General features: G+C 43.5%; 3 protein-coding genes across 3 annotated transcripts; 2 read left to right on the top strand and 1 right to left on the bottom strand.

Annotated features, from left to right (window-relative positions):
• Positions 1-77: 77 nt before the first annotated feature.
• LOC135546356 (cullin-5-like) lies at positions 78-9,762 on the bottom strand. Its single transcript, XM_064974713.1, has 19 exons — positions 9,712-9,762; positions 8,673-8,782; positions 8,490-8,589; positions 8,107-8,283; positions 7,832-7,973; positions 7,555-7,700; positions 7,364-7,444; positions 7,159-7,252; positions 6,928-7,058; positions 6,543-6,650; positions 6,183-6,247; positions 5,720-5,852; positions 5,347-5,478; positions 5,130-5,253; positions 4,798-4,973; positions 4,489-4,650; positions 4,221-4,339; positions 3,626-3,749; positions 78-3,427 (listed from the first exon to the last, which is right to left on the bottom strand). Exons 1-19 carry the CDS (start codon positions 9,733-9,735, stop codon positions 3,233-3,235), a joined length of 2,343 nt encoding a protein of 780 aa, XP_064830785.1. The 5' UTR covers positions 9,736-9,762; the 3' UTR covers positions 78-3,232.
• Positions 9,763-10,453: 691 nt separating this feature from the next.
• Positions 10,454-15,677, top strand: LOC135546357 (solute carrier family 35 member F2-like). The gene is made up of 8 exons (XM_064974714.1): positions 10,454-10,630; positions 11,050-11,225; positions 11,412-11,539; positions 12,875-13,034; positions 13,181-13,337; positions 13,450-13,502; positions 14,653-14,807; positions 15,225-15,677. The coding sequence occupies exons 1-8, from the start codon at positions 10,515-10,517 to the stop codon at positions 15,489-15,491; spliced, it is 1,212 nt and encodes a 403-aa protein (XP_064830786.1). The 5' UTR covers positions 10,454-10,514; the 3' UTR covers positions 15,492-15,677.
• Positions 15,678-17,129: 1,452 nt separating this feature from the next.
• kbtbd3 (kelch repeat and BTB (POZ) domain containing 3) lies at positions 17,130-20,581 on the top strand. The gene is made up of 9 exons (XM_064972898.1): positions 17,130-17,373; positions 17,456-17,621; positions 17,856-18,038; positions 18,539-18,712; positions 18,841-19,131; positions 19,252-19,494; positions 19,560-19,632; positions 19,739-19,956; positions 20,185-20,581. Exons 1-9 carry the CDS (start codon positions 17,138-17,140, stop codon positions 20,458-20,460), a joined length of 1,860 nt encoding a protein of 619 aa, XP_064828970.1. The 5' UTR covers positions 17,130-17,137; the 3' UTR covers positions 20,461-20,581.
• Positions 20,582-20,854: the final 273 nt, after the last annotated feature.

Genomic DNA, 20,854 nt, shown 5'->3' with positions numbered 1-20,854 from the left:
GTACACAGAGGAAGAAGCACATGTTCATCTGTCTATAGAAATCATCAGAAGACAAAGAGAACCAAGAGCAGCAGAGATGCCTCTCTTTACAGTACAGATTTTATTAGCCAGGAAATAAATTATATATTTTTTAAAGCAGTCATGAACAAAACAAAAAAATAATAATGCAGCACATCAAAGAAGTTGAGCCCAAAAGCCAGAATACTCCCATTCAAACAAATGTACAGCATTATATATTTTTTTCTCAAAGAAGGGACACACATTCATCTGGTAATGTTATGATCAATAAAACCTAGTTTTTACTCAAGGCTCCAGATATGCAAGTAGGGAAGGAAAGGAAGAGATAGATGGGTAATCATAAGACATGCATCTACCATCATCACAACCACACTTAAAACTGAAGCAAGATGTCAGTCTAGTCTCTTGACACAATAAGACCTGCTCTACCTGACATTTCTGTGCAGAGAGAAAAACATGAATTATTACAACAAAAGTTGAGTTGATGTCCTAGTTTAATACTGTTCATTTGTTGTTACTCATAAAGTGGCAAAAATTGTCATCTTAAAACATTGTTGAACATGGCTAAAATCCAGAGAAGCGCTAAGTGTATCAGAATGAGTTACATTAAGTACATTACTCTGATAACATATCTTAAGAAGAATGCACTAATTGTAAGTCACTCTGGATAAGAGTGTCTGCTAAATTACTAAAATGTAGTAACACTTTGCCAACGTTCCAAATGACACCTTATATAGTGCAGTACTTTTGACCAGAGCCATATTGGCCCTGGTCAAACAGTAGTACACTAAATAGGAAATAGGGTGGCATTTGGCACTCTTCTTCTCCAGGTTGTTTTGATGCAACAATTACAGCAGTGATGCATAACCATTAACGTCAGATACCAGGGAAGGAAGACATGAAAAACAACAATGGTACTAAAACCAGTCTACCTGCTGGACACAATGTAATTCAGTGGACGATATAACTGCATAAACTGTCAATGATGATATTAACACTTTTTATTCACAAAGCGCTGATATCCTTCAGAGTAACTGTTCAAAAGTTGAACTAGTCAGTCTGTTGAGAAATGTAACTAGCTCATGTGGAGAGCCTCTTATTGCCAACAGTTTACAGGTAGTAGAAGAGTATTCCACACATTACATCACCTGATAGAATAAACAATTAACTATTTGGGCAATAATCAGTATGAGTGTACATGTGTTTCTCATAGGTGTCCTCCACTGTAGAACAGTGGACTATACAGTACTGGGTAGATATGTAGTGTGTATGAATGAAACATGGTAGGATGAAGTGAAGCCCATGGCATCATGCCCAAACAATTCATAACTGCTAAATCCCAAGTAATGTTTCCCTCGTCTGACAATATCTTTGTCTTGAGGTGTCTAAATTGATTCCAATGTGGTTGCATTCAATTCAGTGAGAGAAAAGAGGAAATTGCTACCTAGCCTGCATCCCAAATAGCACCATATTCCCTACATAGTGCACAACTTTTCAGTAGAGGGCTATGGATCCTGGTCAAAACTAGTGCACTATATAGGGAATAGGGGGCACAATTTAATTTCCCACACTATAACATTATCCCAATGCCAATAGCAAAACTCAAACAAAAAAAGAGTCAAAGATGGATAGTGTTATTAAGTCATCTCATACATTTCATCATGTAACATTAATAAGTGGCTATGTACACCTAGTATCCTGCTACAGACCAGACCTATTTATCAAACACTCGCATACAATCTCATACAAACAAACCACATTGATACAAATTAAATAAATAAACAAGTCAACAACACACGGCCTCAACACTTTTCTAGTTCTTCCATCCTCACCCCACTCATATACTGCAACACACAATCTTCTGTAAAAGGTGGTGGGTAGGGTACATTAATAGCAACACTGCAATGCCATTTCTTTAGCAACATGACCTCTCACCACAGGAAGTGCTCCAGCAGTTGGGGCTCTCTAGATATTGCACTGGAGGGATTCTACATTCTATATAAAAAGGAGAATATAAACTACTTTTTCCTATAAAGGAAACAAATGAGTTTTCCTTTTATAGGGAATTTAAAACTACTTTTAGCCCCCAAAAGTATTTATTTATATTTTCTAAATGTAGGCAAGTCAGTTAAGAACAAATTCTTATTTACAATGACAGCCTAGGAACAGTGGGTTAACTGCCTTGTTCAGGGACAGAACGACAGATTTTTTCCTTGTCAGCTCAGGGATTTGATCCGGCAACCTTTTGGTTACTGGCCCAGCTGGCTAACCACTAGGCTACCTGCCACCCTAATACAGTACCTAGGGAATATGGTGGCATTTGGGAAGAAACCTGGGTCATGACACCCACTCATGGTCTGATAACAATACACCTGTCATATCATGCACTGGCTATGGATGGGGGAGAAAGAAGAGGAAGAGGTACAGGAGAATCAAAGATCGCTAGAGAGCTTTGTGACTTCAATCGATCGATTGGACGACGCTGTGCAGCATTTACAAACGATACACACAACAACAACACACAAGTGTTCACAAAAATAAAAGATGAGCATTGAGAAGGAGAATGAAAGTGATATATAAAACCATTCAGACACACTGACCTACAAGGTAGGAAACAGAAAAGTGATGGTCTCGTTTGTTCTCACCCTGCGACTGGCTAATACGTAAGGAGCCATGACCTCTGAGGGATGTGGCAGTTGGGGGGGAGGGGGGTGGAGCTGGAGGGAAATGTGACGGGATCTCAGATGATTGCAAGACTTCTAAGGAGCAGCAAGCTGTCAAGGTGCAGACACACACACACAGTACATTTGGCAAAATACACTCCTCTCAATGTCCACTCCATAATGATAGACTACTAGTCCATTAGTCCTCCTGCCTGTCTGTCTCTGTGTGGACTGCGTAAGGAGGGTAAGGCAGGGAGAGTTTGTTTCTTTAATAATGTCTCTACTGTGATACTGAGACTGTCAGTCAGCCCCACTGTCCTCCTCCTCCTGGCCCCCGGGTGGCGCCACAGTCTGAAGACTACACCATCTATCTCATACAACTAACTGGCCTGCCCCTCCCCTCCCCCCTCCGGCCACAGAGACTTCCTCTTCTGAAACAACCACTGCTCCCTCCCTCCTCTTCCTGTGTTTCCTCTTCCTCCTGCAGCAGTGAGGATCCAGCCAGGTCAAGCAGTAGGTAGGTAGGTGGTTCCAGTCCGGGTAAGTGGGTTCTATGCCATGTAAATAAAGGTGTTGATGTCAGTCTCGTCCCGTTTGATGTATTTGTGTTCGATGAGCCACTCGATCTGTTCCTTGATCATCTTTTTCTGGGGCAGGAACATGTTCTTAAGGATCTCTACCAGCTCTGTCTGTAGCTGGGCGTTACTGATCCTCTTCCTCATCTTCATAATCTGGATGATGGCCTCCTGGAGAGAAGTGGGTGGGTCAAACAACGTACAGCATTATATCTTTACTCAATGTTGCGCCACACATTCAACTGGTATGGTTATGATTTTCACTCTAGGCTTGCAGGGTGGAAGGTAGTTGTGCGCCATTTAAGTCTTGAGGGGGGAGTGCTGAAACTACAGGTTCCTCAAGTTGTACCTTTAAACTTGTAACATTACCTGGGTTCTTAATATTCTCAGCTGGACAATGCCCTCGTTCTCCTCCTCTCTCATTCGCTCCGTGGTCAGCTGCAATCGACCAATCAGATTAATCTTGCCTCTTTTCTGGACCTTGGAGTTTTTACTAAGAAACAGAGACTAAAGAACTCAATATCCCATCCTAAATCACACCTGAAACTGCTCCGCAACAGTCCATCCAGGTCTTCAGTAGGAAACCATGACAATATAGCTTTCATCAACATTCAAACTTCTCCAAAATGAATGATGAGTTAGAATACACACAGTTAGTTACATTAACTAAATAGAACATGAATCAACATGGTAAACCAACAGCGGTTGCAGTGAGGTGCAATTAAGGCAGCAAAACTCCCTTCTTTCCCAAAATCCCAGGTTTTCCAGAAATTCCAGAGATTCCTGGAATCAGGTTGGAAAAAGCAGGAAATTCTGGAATGCTTCTATAAGTAATTTTTTGAAAACGTGGGAATTTGTGGCAAGTTACCAGAATGTTGTAATGCTAGGTACATTCAATGCCTTTATTTAGCTCTGGGGGCTAACACATTGTTGTGGGTTCAAAGCTAGTGTTGTTGCTACGTACATGAGAGAAAAGTCCTGGTTGATGAAGAACAGGGTGCTGTCAGTGAAGTCTTTAGGGGAGGAGACTGAAGGCTCATAGGACAAAACCTGTCTCTTCAGCTTAGGGAATGCTACCAGAGACTAGAGACAGAAGAGAGACAGCAGAGAGGGAAAGAAAAAGGTCATTTGTTTGTTCTCTCAGGCTCTTCTTTGTGTATGAACTGCGTTTATATGGGCATGTGTGCTTTCATTTTTCAATCCCAGAGAGTGTGTGTGTGTGTGTGTGTTACCCAGAGTGTGCGTCGTAGCTCAGCATCAGGCAGCTCGGTAGCCAATTTAAGGTTCTCAAAGCTGATTCGCTCCCGCGGCCGCTGGTTCCAGGCGAATAGGACAGCCAGCTGAAAGGTTGTGACCTCAAGGTCATAATGACCCATTTCATTCTTGAAGGTGATCTAAACATACATGCACCCACACAGGCATACACCCCCCCACACACACAGGGAGAGAGATTAGTATTCCGTTGGACATGAGGTGATAGTAGTTTTTCCACGGATTATATTTCTGAGTGTGTGTGCACTTTGTCTATATCTCCCACTCACAATGCCATTGGACATGAGGTGGTGCCAGTGTAGTTTCCTCCCGCTGTGGTTCCTCTTGTAGAAGTCTTCTACCTCTGGGATCAGATCCTCCAGCTCAGTAGGCAGAGATACAAACACCTTCTCACTGCTCCTTGACCAAGCCCCCGCATTCAGGATCTTTATATTCACACTGTCAGCTGGAGAGAGAGACAGAGACAAGGGGGGAGACAGAGAGTATTAGTGCATTACTATGGTACACCAGCAGGAAGAGTATGGAGGCCGTGGTTAATAATCACACAAGCTCAAGCCATAGGTCTGTGTGTTTGTTACCTCGTAGAGCAAGTGCGCGTTACCTGGTAGAGCCAGCTTGTTGTGTTTGTGCATCTCCTTGAAGACCTGGTTGAGATCATCCGATACTTTAATGTCCTGGAACATCCTGGCCAGCTTATTCACATAGTCTGCAGGCATCCCCACCTCCTACAAACACACACGACCCAGGGGGAAAAAACACAATCAAAAGGGGGTATAGAGAGAGAGAGAGAAAGAGTGTGTGTGTGTGTGTGTTTTTACCCTGAGCCACTCCACCATGTTCTCTTCTATCTCGCTGTCAGCTGAGATGTCCAGGATCAGTCTTCTGGTCAGGTGGGCTTTATGGTACCTCATAAACACATCCTTATTCTGAACATACTTCAACACCAGCAACTAGAGAGAGAAGGGAGGGAGAGAGAGAAAACACATCCTTATTCTGAACATAATTCAACACCAACAGCTAGAAGAGTCCGGGATGAACAGGATAGAAGACTACGGCTGCATCCTAATTCTACACCCTTCTCGTCATGGATTTCACAACAGCCAATGTTTACACCAATCCAATGCTTTAAAATCCATGACTAGGTGTTTGAGAATGGGGGCTCATTCGACAGTACTAGGGTAGAGTCTTCACCACTTCTTTGAGTTTTAGTTCTATCTCCTCTGAGGTGAGTTTCTTGCTCAGGGTGGTTTTCCTCAGCAGCATGTCACAGTAGTTAGCTAGCAGCTCTGGACACTTCGACTCTGGCTGGGTTTTCAGACCTACCCTGTAAAGAGACACACATATGAATAGTACACATAGAAATCTAAAACAGGCATCTACATTCAAGTCTATGGATGCATCCCGATTCTTCACCCTTTCTCCGTCTACACGTGCACACTTTCTTGCGTGAATTTGACAATAATGGAAACTACCTCCAGCCAATTGTTACACAAATCATATGCTTTTAAATCCATGATGGGGAGTGTGAAAATGCACCCTAAGGAAAAGGGTAAAGAATCGGGATGCAGCTAAAGTTCCGTGATGGGTGGACCAGCAGCCATACTAACCCATAACCAAGGAATAAATATAAACATAAAACCCAGGTTTGTCTTACCCTTTCTGTTTGAGGGGCAGCTCCAGTTTAAAGATGGTGGCATCGTTCACTACAGCTTTGTAGGCCTGGAGAGAAACACAGAACTGTCAAACCTCCCGCTCTCCTCTTTAATTTTCTCCTCCTCCTCCTCCGCCCACCCCCACCCCCTTTTCTCTCCATCTGCTCCATTCACCCCCTTTTCTCTCGCTGCATCTCTCATCTCCCTTTTTTTCTCCTCCGTCCATCCCTTCTCCTCCCCATCCCCCCTTTCTCTCTGCTCCTCCATTCAGTCTTCTCCCTTCACCCCCTTTTCTCTCACTGTGTGTGTGTGTGTGTGTGTGTGTGTGTGTGTGTGTGTGTGTGTGTGTGTGTGTGTGTGACCTTGTCTCTGGCAGTGAGGAATCGAGGGTCGTCCTGAAAAGCCTCCTTCACCAGTTTACTGAAACGGTTAAACAACATCAGCAGCTGCTCCACGTACTTCTCAGAGTCCTACACACACAGGAATAAGAAGAAAAACATACAGATATACTTGCTGATTTTGAGTGTGTACATGTTTTACTATACTATATTTTACTAGTACCAGAAATCCTCACAAGAATAGTAACCAACTCAAATTCAGAGAAGTGAGGACATTTTAGGCATATCAGTTAGGGTGAGAATTAGGGTTAAGGAAAATAGGATTTTGAATGGGAATCAATTGTTGGTCTGCAAAAAGTCCTCACAAGTATAGTAAGACAGATCTGTGTGTGTGTGTGTGTGTACATACAGAAGTGATAGTCTCTGCAGCAGCCACCATATCAGCCAGCCCAGCGTTCATGATGTGATCCTCCAGATCTTTCAGCATGGGCTCTATCCCACTAGGAACCTTATCCATCAGGGAAAACATCAGGTGGAGCTCTGCAGGGTGAAGGACATTAACGTCACACAAAGAAGGACCCTCCTCTACAACCGGTCCCAAGGCTGGTGGGTAAAAGTAGTACTGTAACGTGTTACTCACTGTCTGTCTCGTTGCGTTTGATCATGCCGGGACATTCTGCCAGGATGGTTTCTTTAAACGACGTCACCAGAGCGTTCACACAACATTCCATCAGCTGGAATGAGACATTAGAGACTGACATTGATCTACCTCATCATCTGTTGACTGTGAATATGAGTTTAAACCAGTCTATACAGACTCATGGGTAAACAGTCTGTCTACTCACTGCTTGGACAGAGTTACATTCACGACGAGTCTCGAGGTATCGAACTGCCCTCTTCTCCTCTTCCCTTAGCTTTGTGTCTGCCTGCAAGACACACACGATCAGTGAATGTATACACACCCACTAAGAAATTGTCACAACAACACAGACACGCACTCTCTCCAACACACACAGAGAGAGAGAGCAGTCCTTACATATTTCATGTAGTTCTGGACTCCATTCTGCTGTAGGTATGATGGGGCCTGTGTTCTGTAAAACCTCTCAGTTGAGTCCAGGTAGGCCTTCTCAAAGTTATCTCTGTAGATCTGGAGCTTGTCTTCAGGGTTAGAGCACAGGTTGACTACACACACACACACACACACACACACACACACACACACACACACACACACAGTCAACATACCATACTTCACAAAAACTTGCCATATAAAATATGTGGATGGTTTGCCACTCAGTGTGTATATGTCCTACCGTATGATTCTCGTACTCCTATAACCAGCTGGGAGTCAAAAGCCTCTCCCAGCCTCTCAGCGTGAACCAGCTTCATAGCACTGTCCTGAAGACGGCTTTTTATGTTGGAGAAGATTGACTCGTTCCATGTGTCCAACATCAACTAGAAGAGAAGCCGATGGGTATAGAGAGAGGAAAAGAGAGTGTTAGTGAGCAGGATGAGACAATTGACACATGCTATCAAAAAGAAGAGCATTGTCCATCTCTCCCCTCTCTCCTCCTCCTCCTCTCATCACCTTGCGTACGATGCTGTCCTCAACGTTAGACTTCTTGTTGCTGCCCTGCTTCCCCATCAGTGTGATCTCCAGCTGACAGAACGGTTTGGGCAGGATGTCACACTGTGTGAAGAACTTTCGCCACTCCACAATGTAGGCCTTCAGTAACGCTGTGTCATCCTGATGACTCAACACACGCTGCCATGGAAACACAGGTCAGAGGTATGTTGCATAGGTAGAGGTCAGGAGTTTAAGGGTAGCCTCTTGCCTGCAACTGTCATCACTGTACTGGAAAGGTGTGTGTGTGTGTGTGTACGCATGCATGTGTGAACAGCACATTCCAAACTCAAATGTGATTTCACCCTTACCAAAATCCCTCCCCTGTAACCCACATTCCCACTTACATTCTGAGCTTGTTTGATGAAGTCTAGGATGTCTTCTTTGAGCGCCTGGTGGATCTTAGCTGGTCCCTTATCATCCCACAGACAAACAGCATGGACGTCTCTGCAACACACAATAATAAGCATAGGGTTTTTGTGCGTGTCTGCTTTGCAGTTTGGTGTGGTGTGATGCAGTGTGTGTCTTACGAGAAGAGGTCAAACCACTGCTGCTTGGTGACAGCCTCCTGTCTCAATAGCTTGAGAACGATGGGCCTCATCAGGTCCCACTTGTCCTCAAACTGCAAGGAGCCTTTATTCTGAAGAGAGATGATACTACTGTTACTACTCAGGGTCGTATTCATTAGTGCACACTGTCGAAAATGTTTTGCAACAGAAAATGAAAACAAGTGTTTATTTTTGGACAATTTCAAGTAGACACACCTGTTTGCTTCTGTCTCGTGCCATATGAGTATGACAATGTACTCACTACTCTCCACCACACTACCCAGTACCTAAAACCATTCATTTTGGATAGCGCCAGAGAAGGAACACAGTTCATACTTACTAACCCATTACTCAGTAACTTGCTACTGCCTGACGCTGTTCAGAATGAACGCATGTTTAATAGTCATTTTTATAATTCTATTATCTTAAAACATAACGTTACAATGATCCAGTTCGCTAAAATAAAACCTGCTTCAACTAAAACATTAGCTACAGACTACATTGTCAACAGTGTATTTGCACCCAACTCTGATACATCTGTAACAGTCAAGACTGTAAAATGTAGTTAGTTAGCTAGTAACACTAACGTTATTGTGCTGGAGAGCTGTCAAACGGAACTAATGTTAGCTTGCCAATTCAGCTGATTGTTCCACCACCTGGACAAGCCTGCTGCATATTCTCTTACAGTTTGATGTGGACAGATACTACAATGAACTGTGCATGATATTACTGATGAACTGTCAATTTAAAATACGAAATGTTATGCCGGTGACAACTTAATTGCACGTTAGCCAGATGGCTGGCTGGCTGGCTGGCTAGCTAGTCCTAGCATCCCTTGCTAGCTAACTAGCAAGAAATACATATCTGTTTCCTTCAGTGCAAAAATAAAAGCTGAAAAACAGTGTCCGTTGTCGTTGTTTTTTTACTCCTTCATTAACTTATTTACATCCAGACTATGGGCATCGGGGCGCATAATTAGATCTTCAAATCAGGGTAAAATGCTGACGTGAGAGGCTCTTACCTTTAACAAATTCGACGTCGCCATGTTTCCTCCAACTTGTGCCCTCCTCGCGCAATCTCGCGAGTGTGTGGTTGGAGGGGATGAGGTCATGGATCTTCCTATTTAGCGCAATAAAAATAGACATGTAGATAAAAAATGCTAGATATTTGTCCAGTTTACAGTATTGTGTCATGACATGTTATCTGCATTTTTATGTGCTGCTCTTTGCACTTAAGACATTGCACCAAATAGGATTTTGCAGGTGTTGGAAACTGCATACAGTAGGCCACAGTTGCCGTGGCTGGACCAGTGCTAAATTTAGCTTTTGACTGCCATGGAACCACTGAGTTTTATTACAGGTCAGTACATGATATGTACAGTAGCTATGTGACTTGGAGACAAGTGAGTAACATAGAGAATGGATATGGACCCTGATTGAATCCACACAGCCTTCCTCTCTATTCCTTCAGTCAACGTTTCCTTCCTTGGAGTAATTACCTGGCTGAAATTAAGTAATCACTGATCTAAATACCCCCCACCCCAACTCCCACAGTTTCACACCCCCACTTTGTACCACCCACTTTCATTCATATGTTTAAATCCACACAGCCTTCCTCTCCTATCCATCATTCATTGTACCAGCCACTTTCATCACTACTATAACACCTATCATCTGAAAGCACTAAGTGATCTTTGCACTTTGATTAGAGAACACTGTTAATCATTCAGCCCAGGTAGCACAGTAGAAAGGAAAAAGCCTCAGTCCAGGCAGCACACAGCAGTGTATTCCCCATCCCAGTACCCCACTGTTACAGTGAGACAACATGGCTGAGAAAGACCCAGAGGGGATTATAGCTACAGACCCCAGCAACAATGATGATAGAAAATGCCTTATTATCCGGAAGCTTCTGAAGTTCAACCCTAAAGAAGTGTTTACGTGGTGAGTCTATGGGGAGAGAAAACTCAATTAGAAAGAGAGATGTGTTATAATAGTGATGATCTTGATCCCATATGGCACCCTATCCATTATATAGTGCACTACTTTTAACCAGCTCCCTATGGGCTCTGGTCAAAAGTAGAGCACTATATAGGGAATGAGGTGCCATTTGGGACATATAGTGATGTAGTGGAGGTCTTTCAATGTCCAAGAATGTGTCCACTGTCCAGTAGCCTAGTCTGAGTTGTGTATGTCCCTGGCAGCTAGCATACAGTAGCCTGGACGGAGTTGTGTTGAAACCCTAATGAAGGCTATAGGGCCAAAACATGTTGCTTTTACCAATAAAGACACAGCTTAATCAATGTCCACTGTCTTCCAAGAGTTGCTGAATTTCCTCTTCACGTATACCTTTGTCCTAAAAGGCAGCTGGTGAAGACAGTTGCTATGGGTCAGGGTTTGGCTGCTCTCATCTGCGGCACAGCAGTAACATCCCAGTACCTGGCTTCAGACTACCATGTGGACGCGCCCATGCTTCAGAGCTTTATGAGCTACACACTGCTCTGCCTCACCTACACCACCGCTCTGCTGTTCAGAACAGGTACACACACACACACACACTCACGCACACCAATGTTCTGCTTTGAAGAACAGGTAGTCTCTCTCACACACACACACCACCCCAGGGTGCTCCTCGTCAGAATATTACATTTGTCAACTCTATAAAATGTCATAATTGTGTAGCAGTGCAATAACCTCCAGGCTACCCTCTCCTAACGTGCTGTAGGGGATGAAAATATGTTTCCAATTTTAAAGAAGAGGTGGTGGAAGTATCTCCTACTAGGCTTGGTGGACGTCGAGGCTAACTACACTGTGGTTAAGGCTTACCAGTACACCACACTCACCAGTATACAGGTCAGAACTACGAGAGGGTGTGCGTGTGTATGTCTGTATGTTTTTGTTTTGTATGTGTGCAAGCTTGCGTGCCTGCTTTCCTGCCTATGGGTATGGGTGTATGCGTGCGTGTGTGCTGAGTTACAGTAGGGCAAAAAAGTATTTAGTCAGCCACCAATTGTGCAAGTTCTCCCACTTAAAAAGATGAGAGAGGCCTGTAATTTTCATCATAGGTACACTTCAACTATGACAGACAAAATGAGGAAAAGAAATCCAGAAAATCACATTGTAGGATTCTTCATGAATTTATTTGCAAATTATGGTGGAAAATAAGTATTTGGTCAAACAAGCAAGATTTCTGGCTCTCACAGACCTAATACACACAAGACGTTCCTCTGTCCTCCACTCGTTACCTGTATTAATGGCACCTGTTTGAACTTGTTATCAGTATAAAAGACACCTGTTCACAACCTCAAACAGTCACACTCCAAACTCCACTATGGTCAAGACCAAAGAGCTGTCAAAGGACACCAGAAACAAAATTATAGACCTGCACCAGGCTGGGAAGACTGAATCTGCAATAGGTAAGCAGCATGGTTTGAAGAAATCAACTGTGGGAGCAATTATTAGGAAATTCATATTTTCCACCATAATTTGCAAATAAATTCATTAAAAATCCTACAATGTGATTTTCTGGATTTTTTTTCTAATTTTGTCTGTCATAGTTGAAGTGTACCTATGATGAAAATAACAGCCCTCTCTCATCTTTTTAAGTGGGAGAACTTGCACAATTGGTGGCTGACTAAATACTTTTTTTTGCCCCACTGTATGTACGTGGCAAATAAAATAACATTTTATTGGTCACATACAAATGGTTAGCAGATGTTATTGCGAGTGTAGCGAAATGCTTGTGCTTCTAGTTCCGACAATGCAGCAATATCTAACATGTAATCTAACAATTCCACAACTACCTAATACACACAAATCTAAGTAAAGGAATGGAATAAGAATATATACATTTAAATATATGAATGAGCAATGACAGAGCGGCATAGGCAAGATGCAATAGAGGGTATAAAATACAGTATATACATATGAGGTAAGTAATGCAAGATGTGTAAACATTATTAAAGTCGCATTATTAAAGTGACGAGTGATCCATTTATTAAAGTGGCCAATGATTTCAAGGCTGTATGTAGGCAGCAGCTTCTCTGTTTTAGTGATGGCTGTTTAACAGTCTGATGGCATTGAGATAGAAGCTGTTTTTCAGTCTCTCGTTCCCAGCTTTGATGCACCTGTACTGACCTCGCCTTCTGGACGTATGTGACTATTCTGGTGTGTCTCTCTGTCTTCCAGCTCCTGGACTGTTTTGTGATCCCTGTGTTGATGATACTCTCCTGCTGGTTCCTGAAGACGTGCTACAGACCTGTGCACTACGTCTCTGTGTGTGTCTGTCTGCTGGGGGTGGGGGCCATGGTGGGAGCTGACCTACTGGCTGGACGAGACCTGGGATCCAGTAAGAACCCACTCTATTCATTAATTCATTACTTTAATCTCTCAGTTCATATAATAAATAGTAACATGTTGACCTCATCTCTTTCCTCATCCTCCTCTTCTATCTATCGCCTCTCCTGCCTCTATCCTTTCCTCCCTCTCTCCTAGCCTCAGACATTCTGCTAGGTGATGGCTTGGTCCTGCTCAGTGCCAGTCTATATGCTGTGTCTAACGTGTGTCAGGAGTACACCGTCAAACACCTCAGCAGAGTGGAGTTCCTAGGCATGGTTGGCCTGTTTGGCACACTCATCAGTGGCATACAACTGTAAGTGTGTGTGTGTGCACATGTATCCTCATGTGGATGTGTGTGCATGTTCGGGGAGAAGGTAGTAGAATGGGAATGTGGTTGATTTGAGTGATCTGCTGTGTTGCTACAGGGGCGTTCTGGAGCATAACAATGTGTCAAACATTCAATGGGACTGGAGAATTGGTTAGTACCACATAAAATAAAATATACAGGGAACTGCCAAAATTAAGGAAACACTTTAGTAAATTAGTGATTCAAAGTATATTGAAAGCAGGTTCTTCCACACAGGTGTGGCTCCTACGTTAATTAAGCAATTAACGTCCCATCATGCTTAAGGTCATGTATAAAAATGAAGAGTTTCCCATTATTTTACCTACCATGGCTAGAAGAAGAGATCTCAGGTACTTTGAAACAGGGGTCTCAAAGGAGCATAGGGGGTTTAAAGGGTGTGTGTGTCTCAGTCACCAAATCTCAATCCAATTGAACACTTAAGGGAGATTCTGGAGTGGCACCCAACACAGCATTTCCCATCAACAAAACAACAAATTATGTAATTTCTCATGGAAGAATGGTGTCGTATCCCTCCTATATAGTTCCAGATGTTTGTAGAATATATTCTAATGCGCATTGAAGCTGTTCTGGCTCGTGGTGGCCCAACACCCTATTAAGACGCTTTATGTTAGTGTTTCCTTTATTTTGGCAGTTACCTGTACATTTGTTGATATTTTGTATGCATTTTTTTATTGAACAGATAGGACAGCGTAAAGGAAGGAAAGTAAGGAGAGGGTTTGTTACAAAGTAGCTGTGGGTCTGGGATTCGGTAGTGTTAACCACTAGACCACCCCAGGCCACCGGTTATTACCTCTCTCTTAGGATTACAGAAGTGGTGGTGGCAAGGTTACAGAGAGTACAGAATGTCTGCTGTGTCAGCTTGCAGAAGAACAGTTTCCACAGCTCTTTGCTGCTCTTTATCTTGTGTTTTATTGGATCTGCAAAAGTTGATCTTCCTTGTTTATAATGATTTTTGCCCTGTATAAGGTTTGTGTTTTTCTGTTCAGGCCTATTGCTTTCTATTGCTGACTATGCCCAGTGTATAAGTAGAAGATATTAGTACTTTGTTGATTCCAACTTGGGAAATTGTTTTATCACCACAAGCATCATCAACGATTACACAGACAAGGATCAATAATATTCAGATATGAACACATAATAAAATATTAAACAGACAGATGCACATTAGGAGCGATAAGAAAAAAATATTAGAAATGCTGTTGTCTGCCATACTCTGGGAAAACAATGTTAATTTTATCATGTATAATTCTTCTCTCCCCAGGCCTGCTGTTTGCTGGCTATGCCCTGTGTATGTACACCCTGTACAGCTGTATGCCCATAGTGGTTAAGAAGACCAGTGCTACAGCAGTCAACCTCTCCCTGCTCTCTGCAGACCTCCTCAGCCTCTTCTGTGGCCTGTTTCTCTTTCAATACACGGTTAATACACACACAGCACACACACACTGGGGATAGTAGGTACAGTAGGTTGAGCCATTTGACAGTTCAGTTGCTGATTGTGTTTCTGAAATAGATAAAGAGACTAGTTAATCAATGATTTGATGACTCCAATGATGGATGATAGATTGATTGATTGCTGCAGTACTATGTCTGTACTCACTGTAATCTCTTTCAAACGAGTCTATTCTAATCCCTGTGCGATCAAGGAGGCAGTTGTGATAAGAACAGAAACAGAGATAGCAGGATCCATCCCACTAGAGCTGTCCTGTCACAGGACACCGCTGTCCTTATTTTAAAACATCTTAGTCCTGAAGAGAAATGGTCACCGTGACCCTGTTCAGTGTGTTGATTACTGTTAATGTGTAATCTCATACAGCACATCTGGTGTGTGTGTAGTTCTCAGGTTTGTACATGGTGTCTCTGGTGATCATCCTAGTCGGCTTCGTCGCATTCAACACCGTGGCAACTACCCCTGACCCTGCAGACCCCATCGCCCCCTCCGTGGGCTGGGAGGAGGGCGGCTACGACAACCCTGATGACATCATCGAAGAAGTGGTGGTGGCGGTTTTGGAAGAGGAAGAGGGTGAACACACAGGGGTGTCATGGAATCAGAGAACACAGAATAAGGAAGTACCGGCAGAGGGACGGAGTACCAAGATGTGATCTGATCTACTAGACGAGCACTTCCCAACTGTCTATAGCTGTTAAACTCCTTGTCTCCTTTCTTTAATTTGTGCCATTCTAATACATCTACAGATTGACAGGTGTATATATGTACAGTATAGGTGTGTTGTAATATTTGTCCACTAGTTGACTTGGCAGGAAGAATAATAAATGTTTTATTCCACATTCATTGTGGTGTGTGTCAAGTTAATGAGTGATTCTTCATTGATATCAAACCTGGTTGGAGCATAAACCCAATTAAGAAAAATATTTTCACATAAAGAATATTATATGCAGGGCTCAATGCGTGCAACATTACCTAATTCAATTATTATTATTTGAGACAACAAAACAAAAAACACAATCGAAGAATGGGACCCTCGTTTTTTTAATGAAGAAATACTTGATACTTGAAATCTTTGGAATGAGGTCGCACGTTGAGTATTTACACGTCATGTCCTCGCGTTGCTTCGCTCTTCCGGTTGGTAGAGAGCTGTCCGTAGTGCTGAAACAGTTATTAGCACGCGCACAACATTGTTTTCAAACATCGGATCTGATCAGCTCAGCTCATCAAATCTATGGACAGAACGTTTGTTTTTCCCGAGCTAGTGCTAGTCAAATACTTTATTATAAACAGTTAGCGAACTAATAGTCTGCTTTGTGATTCACTCTATATATGATACTAAACAAGGCACGGAAGCAATGCTACTGAACTGCTTTGGGACAAATAATAATTTACATGTAGACACCTCCTCCGTGCGTTTACAGACAGTTGAGATATAATAAGGTAGACTGCATGCAAATGTTTTTCTTAACTCTCTCCCTCTGTCAATCATCCATCTCTTTCCCTGACTCCTAAACTGTCTAACCAGCTCCACAGTAAGGATCGATAGACAGACTACTAGGCTATAGAGCTTACACAGGCCCCATATGGAAAATAATCATGAAAATCAAATAAGAATATTGTAAAGCAGAAGAACATTATTTGTACAAACATCTAAGAAGTAATCTAACAAGGATCTGGTAAAATGTATGTTTTTCCTTACATGTCAGTGCTGTATTTGTATATGTGTTAATTTATATGCCTTATATGACATACACAATTGAATACATTATTGTGGTGCATTTCCTAAAAAGATATTGTAAGACATATTTGAGACAAAATATATGAATTATGTTCTGAGAATGTAACCTCTACAAAATAAATGTTTTCTTATAGGTTTCACATTGTTTTTTATAAGTTAACATATAACAACATGACAATTACTATGAGAAAAATAAAGTATTTGCATATAAATGTTTAAGTATGAGTTTCCATGGTTAAGGCTGGGCAGAACTTCCTACTGAACTGTCGATTTATCTACAGCTATGCCTTGGTCTCCCATCCAGGGTTTTAACCAAACCCAGGCCTATTTAGCTTTGATATTTATCACTGACTACTACCAATGTGCAATCATGAGAATGATTGTTGCGAGATCTCCACTTAATAAATAGAGTCACTGTTGCTATCAGTCATTCCTCCTCCCCTCCTCCTCCCGTTCTCCTCTTCTCTCACTCAGTTGATGCCCCTAGTTTGCATAATATGCAAACTTAGAACATAAAACTGATAAAGTTTTCCTGATTCTGTCCCAGACTCTGGAGTGATCATGGATCCACGGTCTGACCCCCGGTCCGAGGGAACTGACTACGTTCCCAACAGTATTCCCTATGTTCCGGAGCACAGGTCTGAGCTGTGTGTGTCAGAGGCTCACAGCCAGCAGCTACTGGGCATGCTCAGATCGTTCAGAGAGCGAGGCCTCCTGTTTGACTTCACTATAACAGTCCAGGACCAGACCTTCCCCTGTCACCGCTGTGTCCTGGCAGCCTGCAGCGACTTCTTCAGGTTGGTGTGTGTGTGTGTGTGTGTGTGTTTGTGTGTGCGTGCATCTGTGCGTGTGTGTGCTCTAAAGGTTCTCTGTCTGCAGGGCCATGTTTGAGTTGGACATGCGTGAGTGTGGTGATAGGATGGTAACCCTGGGTAACCAGTCCCCAGAAGCCGTGCGCTGCTTCCTGGACTTCTGTTACTCTGGAGAGATGGTCATCACCCACGAAAACGTAGACATGCTGTTCCAGCTCGCCTCTTTCCTACAGGTACACTACATCAGGGGCAACCCTTACCCTAACGGCACCCTACCCTATGCCCTACATAGTGCACTATTTTTGACCAAAGCCCTATGGACCATGGTCAAAAGTAGTGCACTATCAATGGAAGAGGGTGGCATTTGGAACAAACACTAGATCTGGGTCAGATGCATACTGTATGTCAAATCCATTCAGAAACTTGAGAGGTGATGTTGATATATTGACCGGTGTTCCATTTCCCAGGTGTCTGTGCTCTTCAGAGCATGCAGTGACTTCCTGATAGGAACCCTGGAGCTCTCCAACTGCCTGATGCTATTGGCCCTCGCCGAGGGATATGGCTCTGCTTCCCTCCTCCAGCAGGCCAATGAGTTTGTAGTTCAGAACTTCCATGACCTCTCAATGACTACAGACTTCCTGGATATGCCGGTGAGGAGCCACTCTGATAAGTTTCCATTGTCATTCATTGAGACTCATAAAAAGACGTTTGTGCATTGAAATAAAAGGGCCCGAGCACACCTGATTCAACATATCAGCTCATCATCAAGTTGAATTAGGTGTGTTAGTGCTAAGGTAAATACATCCCTCTGTGTCTCACTTTAGCTTTTGAGAAAGTCACTATCCACTCTGTCACTCCCCCAAACCCTTTTCTTCCACTCCCCCTGAAGGATTTAAAAGCATTGGATTGCTTTTAAATACTAACGTTGTATATAGACTCTTTTTTTCTACTGTGTTATTGACTAGTTTATTGTTTACTCCATGTGTAACTCTGTGTTGTTGTCTGTTCACACTGCTATACTTTATCTTGGCCAGGTCGCAGTTGTAAATGATAACTTGTTCTCAACTAGCCTACCTGGTTAAATAAAGGTGAAATAAAAATAAATAAATAAAAACGTTGGGAAACACTGATTTACTTCCTGTCCTCCCAGTTGGGCGTGCTCGAGTTATGTCTGGGTTCGGACAGTCTGAGCGTGCCCAGTGAGGAGGTGGCGGTGAGGTCATCCCTGAGGTGGACAAGTCACGACCTCCAGACCAGACAGAGGCTGTTGCCACGGCTCCTAGCACTGCTACGGCTACATCACGTACCCACACACACCCTGCAGGTACACACACGTATGCAGGATCAGGCATGCCCCCCCCCCACACACACACACACACACACACAAACACACACATACACATATGCATGGTTATTTTTACCAGTCAAAATGTATTGTGTATGTGTGTTCAGGCCCTGGCCCGGACTGAGAATCTCCTCTCAGGGGACCAACTCTGTGTTAGTCTGGTCAGTGATGCAGTGAGTAGACAGACACAGTTCAGTGGTCTACTGCCAGACGCCAGACCAGCCACCACACAGTCTTACATCTACATCCACAAGACAGAGGACAACGGAGATATACACCACAGCTTCTGTTACTGCCTGGACACAGACCAATGGAGAGAGCTACCTCAGGGCCAGGGGGCGGGTTTTAGTATGACCCCTGACCCCTCAGGCTCTTCCCTCACCAGCTACGCCGAGAAGGTATACAAACACAAACACACATGCACACACACACAGGCAGTAACACATAGTGGAGTGGTACAACTGAATTTACGCTTCTATTAACTATCATTATTTTATATCTTCTCTCCTCTGTTTAAGTTGTTTGTGACAGGTGGTTGTCGGGGCAACTGTTGTCGCACGGTGCGTCTTCACGTGGCAGAGCCGTTCCATGATGCGACAGCGGAGGTTTGGTGCTACTGCCCAGTCACACACACCTGCACCCCTGCCCCGGACATGGGGAAACCCCGTACCATGCACACAGCCATCACCACCCTGGACAGACTGTATGTGCTAGGAGGGAGGACCAGAGGAGAAAGGGAGGGGACTCCTAGCCTAATGGAGGTGAGAATGAAGATGATGATGATGATGATTATGATGGTTCTGATGATGATGATGATCGTCTGTAGGTGGAGTACTACGACCCCCTGGCCAAAACCTGGACCTCCGTTAGCCCTCTGCCCACTGCTATCTACTACCCAGGTACGGAACACACACACAGAAACATACATACACAAATGCACACAGACACCCACACACAAATATAGAAACCCCCACACACATACCTCTGTGTCCTTGTATTACCCAGAAGCCAGTGCGTGCGGCAGCATCATCTACACATTGGGTTCATCAGTGGAGATATCGGACTCCTTCAACCCTTCGCTGGACTGTTTCCTGCGCTACGATGCTGTTTCTGACCAGTGGAGCCACCTGGTGGCAGAGTTTGGTCAGTTTTTCCACGCCACCCTGGTCAAGGCTGTGTCCGTCAACAACATTTTACACCTCTGTGACTTGTCTACGTATAAGGTGACTGACCTGTTGATTGACTGGTTGATTGATTGATTATTTGATTGATTGATGTCTCCATCTATAAGTCTTTATATTTATTCCTCCTTCATTTAATCAGGCAGGTCCTATTGACATAGATACAGTACATGGGGACTTTGTCATTAAAACAAACTTGACAACTATTCTATGAAACACCAACTCACCACACCTGACCAGTCTGAGTCCTGTGTTCTGTGTTCTGTCCAGGTGTACAGTTTCTGTCCAGAGACGTGTGTGTGGCAAGGGGAGGGGTCGTTCGAGTGTGCCGGGTTCAACGCAGGCTCCGTGGGCGTGGCCAACCGAATCTACATCCTGGGAGGAGACTACTCACCCGATGAGATCACTGACGAAGTCCAAGTGTACCACAGTGGGCGGGGCCAGTGGGAGGAAGTAACACCAATGCCACGCCCCCTGACAGAGTTTCACTGTCAGGTCATCAGCTTCAACAGATACAGAGACCCCTGGGGGGGAAGGGACATGTAAACACACACACACACACTACCTGGGGACTAAAAGCTGCACTCCGCATCAATGAAATAAATTATGTTTTGTCATACCTCAAGTATTTATTACTTTTATTACATTTTATATTATATATTTATTTATAAACTGGGTGGTCGAGCCCTGAATGCTCATTGTCTGACAGCCATGGTATATCAGACCTTATACCATGGATAAGACAAAACATGTATTTTTACTGCTGTAATTACATTGGTAACCAGTTTTTAATAGCAATAAGACACCTCAGGGGTTGTGGTATATGTGTCATGTCTTGTTATGTCTGTTCCTGTCCTTTCTCTTCATTCTCTCTCTCTGCTGGTCTTTTTAGGTTACCTTCTCTGTCTCTCATTCCTCAGCTGTTCTACATCTGCCCTAA

This window comes from Oncorhynchus masou, chromosome 9, assembly GCF_036934945.1.
Source record: "Oncorhynchus masou masou isolate Uvic2021 chromosome 9, UVic_Omas_1.1, whole genome shotgun sequence".
Classification (NCBI taxonomy): domain Eukaryota; kingdom Metazoa; phylum Chordata; class Actinopteri; order Salmoniformes; family Salmonidae; genus Oncorhynchus; species Oncorhynchus masou.
Note: the sequence above shows the minus strand (reverse complement) of the source record. Positions and strands in the feature narration are given on the sequence as shown.

Coding starts and splice junctions, on each gene's coding strand:
- LOC135546356 (XM_064974713.1), bottom strand. CDS start 9,735: ATGGCGACGTCGAATTTGTTAAAG. Junction 5,254..5,346: donor ACATGGTGGAGTGGCTCAGG/GTAAAAACACAC, acceptor GTGTGTTTGTAG/GAGGTGGGGATGCCTGCAGA. Junction 3,750..4,220: donor AACCAGGACTTTTCTCTCAT/GTACGTAGCAAC, acceptor TCTGTTTCTTAG/TAAAAACTCCAAGGTCCAGA.
- LOC135546357 (XM_064974714.1), top strand. CDS start 10,515: ATGGCTGAGAAAGACCCAGAGGGGATTATAGCTACAGACCCCAGCAAC. Junction 10,631..11,049: donor CCTAAAGAAGTGTTTACGTG/GTGAGTCTATGG, acceptor TTGTCCTAAAAG/GCAGCTGGTGAAGACAGTTG. Junction 14,808..15,224: donor TGTTTCTCTTTCAATACACG/GTTAATACACAC, acceptor GTGTGTGTGTAG/TTCTCAGGTTTGTACATGGT.
- kbtbd3 (XM_064972898.1), top strand. CDS start 17,138: ATGGATCCACGGTCTGACCCCCGGTCCGAGGGAACTGACTACGTTCCC. Junction 18,713..18,840: donor TACCCACACACACCCTGCAG/GTACACACACGT, acceptor ATGTGTGTTCAG/GCCCTGGCCCGGACTGAGAA. Junction 19,957..20,184: donor GTGACTTGTCTACGTATAAG/GTGACTGACCTG, acceptor TGTTCTGTCCAG/GTGTACAGTTTCTGTCCAGA.